The sequence below is a fragment of the Pecten maximus genome, chromosome 16, assembly GCF_902652985.1.
Source record: "Pecten maximus chromosome 16, xPecMax1.1, whole genome shotgun sequence".
NCBI lineage: Eukaryota > Metazoa > Mollusca > Bivalvia > Pectinida > Pectinidae > Pecten > Pecten maximus.
The window spans coordinates 31,914,762-31,919,596 of NC_047030.1; the positions used below are offsets into that span (position 1 = coordinate 31,914,762).

A 4,835-nucleotide genomic window follows, 5' to 3' on the forward strand; every position below is an offset into this window, starting at 1 on the left:
CAGGTATATTTACAATTTGTTGTGTACTAGTTTATTGAAACGGACTACAATCACTTATGTGATATAGACTATAGCGAGCCTCGTTCTGGCCTCTTCCGACAGGCATGGCGGCATGTACACATTGATGTAAATGACCTCAAGTGAATACATGGTATTACTGTTGATCTGTGTTGAGTCATGTCCATACACATACATAACATGGTGTCAGAAATGAACCTACAACAGCACAGAGGCAGTTTGACGATGAATGCCGTTAAAAAGTGTGGTTAATAACGATCGTCCTGTTCGTAGATCTGAACCACGTGTTCGACGAGAGGAGCCTAGCTGAACGAACTTTTGCCATTTGGGTACGTGTTGACTTGCATATATTACAAATCATGGCTTCATATCATGTTCAACCCCCTGAAAACTTCACATTTTCGAAGCCGGAAGAGTGGACTTCCTGGTTTAAACGTTTTGAGCGTTTTAGAATTGCGTCTGAGCTACTGACGAAAGATGAAGTTGTTCAAGTCAATACCCTTATTTACTCCATGGGAGGAGAGGCGGAAAATATCGTGAAATCATTTGGAATGAGTGCTGCCGATATGAAAAAGTACACCGTTGTTTCAGCTAGATTTAACGGGTATTTTATCACGAGGAGAAATACCATATTTGAGCGCGCCAAATTTAACCACAGAAAACAAAACGAAGGTGAGGCGGCTGATAGTTTTATCACAGCATTATACGGACTGGTGGAGCACTGCGAATATGGACAACTCAGGGATGAGATGATACGAGATAGGATCGTAGTAGGTATACGCGATAGTAAACTATCAGAAAAGCTCCAACTAGATGCTACTCTGACATTGGAGAAAGCTGTGGCCCAGGTGAGACAAAGTGAAGCTGTAAAAAAGCAGCAAACAGTCGTCAGAGACTCTGTAGTTACTACCACCACCCCAAGTTCTAGTGTTGATGCACTGTCAAAGAATTCTAAGAAAGGATATAAACATCATGGCAGTAAGAGACAATATGATAAGTCACACACTAGTAAGTTTCAAGGTCAAGCTAACCAGGAGTGTCAGAGATGTGGTTTCAAACACAGAAAGGACAAATGTCCAGCTTTTAATGCCACGTGCAGGAAATGTTCCAAGAAAGGACATTTTGAGAAGAAGTGTAGAACAACTCTCAGTGAAATTGAGCAGTACAAGGATGATGGATACCAGTTTCTAGGATCTATCGATGATAGCAGTAAACCATGGACCGTTAGTTTATGTATGGATGGTCTGCCGGTTGAGTTTAAAATAGACACTGGAGCAGACGTCACTGCCATACCGGAAGTGACATTCAACAAGTTAAAAGGGTTGGAGTTAGAGAAAACTTCTAAACTACTACAGGGCCCAGGAAAAAACCGATTAAGAGTTTTGGGTAAATTCATGAGCACTCTCACTACAGAGAAGGGAGTACAAGCTACAACAGAAGTGTATGTCATCAAAACTTTGAACAGAGCATTACTAGGTAGACCTGCTATAGAGAAACTTAACTTGGTTAAAACAGTCGCAGACATACATCAACAGTCAGTCCAGATTGAAGAGAAAAAGAAACAGTTTCCAAAGCTATTTAGTGGACTTGGTAAGTTTCATGGAGAATACAAGATTGAATTAAGAGAGGACGCAAAGCCCTATGCTATTACAACGGCTAGACGGGTAGCCTTACCATTACTCGACAAGGTGAAGGACGAACTTCAGAGAATGGAACAGCAGGGCGTTATTTCTCCAGGAGTGGAACCTACAGATTGGTGTTCCGGTCTAGTGGTCGTACCTAAGAAAGATGGGAGAGTTCGCATATGTGTAGACCTTACTCAGTTGAATAAATCAGTGCGTAGAGAACACCATCAACTTCCAAGTGTGGAACAAACCTTACACAGTCTGACCGGTGCTAAGGTGTTTTCGAAAATAGATGCGAAAGCTGGATTCTGGCAGATTCCTCTAGAACAAACCTCAAGATTACTGACAACATTTATCACACCCTTTGGACGGTATTGCTTTAACCGCTTACCATTTGGTATCTCGTCAGCCCCGGAGCACTTCCAGAGACGCATGTCACAGTTACTTGATAGTGAGCTCGGAGTAGTGTGCCAAATGGACGATGTACTCATATTTGGTGCTAATCAAGAGGAACATGACCAAAGACTTGAAAGCGTGTTGAAAAAACTTGAGACAGCTGGTGTCACATTGAATGAGGAGAAATGTGAGTTCTCCAAACCACAGGTAACATTCGTAGGGCACATCATTGACTCTACTGGGATTCGACCAGACCCAAAGAAAGTGCAAGCCATATTGAAATTTGAGGCCCCCAGCAACGTGTCTGAAGTCCGACGATTCATGGGTATCGTTAATCAACTGGGAAGATTTTCACCCAATATCGCGGAAAAATCTAAGCCTATCAGAGACCTTCTACAAAAGGACACGACTTGGCTATGGGGACCGCCACAATCTTCAGCATTCCAACAGATCAAACAGGAATTAAGTTCCACCCCGGTGTTGTCGCTCTATGATCCAGCTGCTCCTACTAAGGTATCTGCAGACGCGTCGTCTTATGGATTGGGAGGCGTTCTACTACAGAAACCGCGAGATAACAGTGACCAGGACTGGAAACCAGTCGCTTACGCATCTAGGGCGATGAATGCCACAGAACAACGATATGCGCAAGTTGAAAAGGAGGCTCTGGCAGCGACTTGGGCCTGTGAAAAATTTTCAGACCTACTGGTTGGTATGCATTTCCAGATCGAAACTGATCACAAGCCTTTGGTTTCTTTGCTTGGATCAAAGCCTTTATCCGAACTACCACCCAGAGTTCAACGGTTTCGCATGCGTCTCATGCGCTATGATTATGACATCAACCATGTCCCAGGGAAACTTTTGTACATTGCTGATGCTCTATCGAGAGCCCCTTTAAGACAATCAGAACCCCCAGAGGAGGAATCTTTCCATCAGGAAGTAGAAGCATACGTCGACAGTATACTGATGAACGTACCGGCTTCAGAAGCACGGTTGGAGGAGATAAGACTAAAACTCCGTGAAGATTCTGTCTGTGGAATCATATTAAGTTACTGTCAGGACGGCTGGCCTGGATACGAAAAGCCGTCTATCTCGGTCGCAACTAGACCCTACTGGCAAGTGAAGGACGAGTTGTCGGTCTGTCAAGGTCTGCTTCTCAGAGGAAATCGTTTAGTCATTCCTACGTCACTTCGCGCTGAAATCATGCAGAAACTACACGACGGTCATCAGGGTATTGTTAAGTGTAGGGAACGCGCCAAGGACTCTGTATGGTGGCCTGGAATGAATCGTGAAATCGCGGACGTTGTTAAGAACTGTACTACATGCATCAGAAAGAGGGCGGACATTCCAGAACCGCTCAAACCCTCAGAATTCCCTGAACGCCCTTGGCAGAAATTGGGCACCGACCTTTTTCATTGGAAAGGGTCAAACTACCTTCTCGTAGTTGATTATTTCTCGAGGTATATCGAGTTGGCGAAATTGAGTTCGACAACATCACCGGACATTGTACTGCACTTACAGTCCATGTTCGCAAGACATGGCATACCAGAGACACTAGTGTCCGATAACGGACCGCAGTACGCGAGCGCTGTGTTTCAACAGTTTGCAGACAAGTATGGATTCATCCACAGGACAAGCAGCCCTCATCACCCTCAGGGCAACGGAGAAGCAGAGAGGGCTGTCCAAACGGTAAAACGTTTATTTGGTGGTTCTAAGGATTCGTATCTCGCCCTGTTGGCATATCGCGCGACACCCCTCAGATGTGGACACAGTCCAGCTGAGCTGTTAATGGGTCGTAAAATCAGAACGACTCTTCCAGAAAATCCAAATAATCTGGAACCTAAGTGGCCCGACTTGACAGACTTTCGAGCCAAAGAACGCGAGCACCGCGTGTTGCAGAAGCAAAACTTTGATAGGTCCCAAAGGGCTAAGGAACGCCCACCGCTACGCTCTGGTGATATGGTGTGGGTATCTGGCCCAGGAGGAGGATATAGTGGTACCATTAGAGAACCAGTGTCAGACAGGTCATTCCTCGTAAACGGCCCCTCTGGCACAGTTAGAAGGAATCGTCGTCACTTAATGCTGGAACCTGAAAACCTGGAACCCGATGAGCCAGAAGGAATGCATAATTTTCCAAATGAACAAACTGTGCTAAAATCCTTTGCTAAAAATTGTTCTAGTCAGATGGTAGTTGGCACCCCGGGGAAGCCTGTTAGTGTCAGTGTGTCTAGCCCTAACGTGTCAAAGACAGTTGAGCCAAGTGTAGTTAGAACGCGCAGTGGTAGGGTTTCGAAGGTCCCACAGAAAATGGATATGTAATTCATTTATGTGTTCAAGTTCAATTCAGACTTCTAGTCAAATGTTGTTTGTTAGTTAATGCAATAGTTTGTGTCAGATATTAGGAAAATATCTAGTCAGTAACTTTTCGAGTTAGTTTTACTTGTTTTAATAATACCTTTTATGAAGTATGTATATAATACTCAGAAACTTGAGGGGAGATGTTGTGTACTAGTTTATTGAAACGGACTACAATCACTTATGTGATATAGACTATAGCGAGCCTCGTTCTGGCCTCTTCCGACAGGCATGGCGGCATGTACACATTGATGTAAATGACCTCAAGTGAATACATGGTATTACTGTTGATCTGTGTTGAGTCATGTCCATACACACACATAACAGTTCAGTTAAGGGGATCACATGACGTACGACGAGCCCAAGGTCGTGGTTAATATAAATTTAGGAATTATATATAATCTATGTGAATTTCTAGTCACACGCATGGATACAAGTACAATA

The 4,835-nt window shown here is 44.1% G+C and overlaps 1 protein-coding gene across 1 annotated transcript; it reads left to right on the forward strand.

The window, feature by feature from the left end:
* Positions 1 to 377: 377 nt before the first annotated feature.
* Positions 378 to 4,355, forward strand: LOC117344764 (uncharacterized protein K02A2.6-like). The gene has a single exon (XM_033907592.1). It carries the CDS (start codon positions 378 to 380, stop codon positions 4,353 to 4,355), a length of 3,978 nt encoding a protein of 1,325 aa, XP_033763483.1.
* The last annotated feature ends 480 nt before the right edge of the window (positions 4,356 to 4,835 follow it).

Bases quoted from the DNA above. Each gene is read 5' to 3' on its own strand.
- LOC117344764 (XM_033907592.1), top strand. From the start codon at position 378: ATGGCTTCATATCATGTTCAACCCCCTGAAAACTTCACATTTTCGAAG.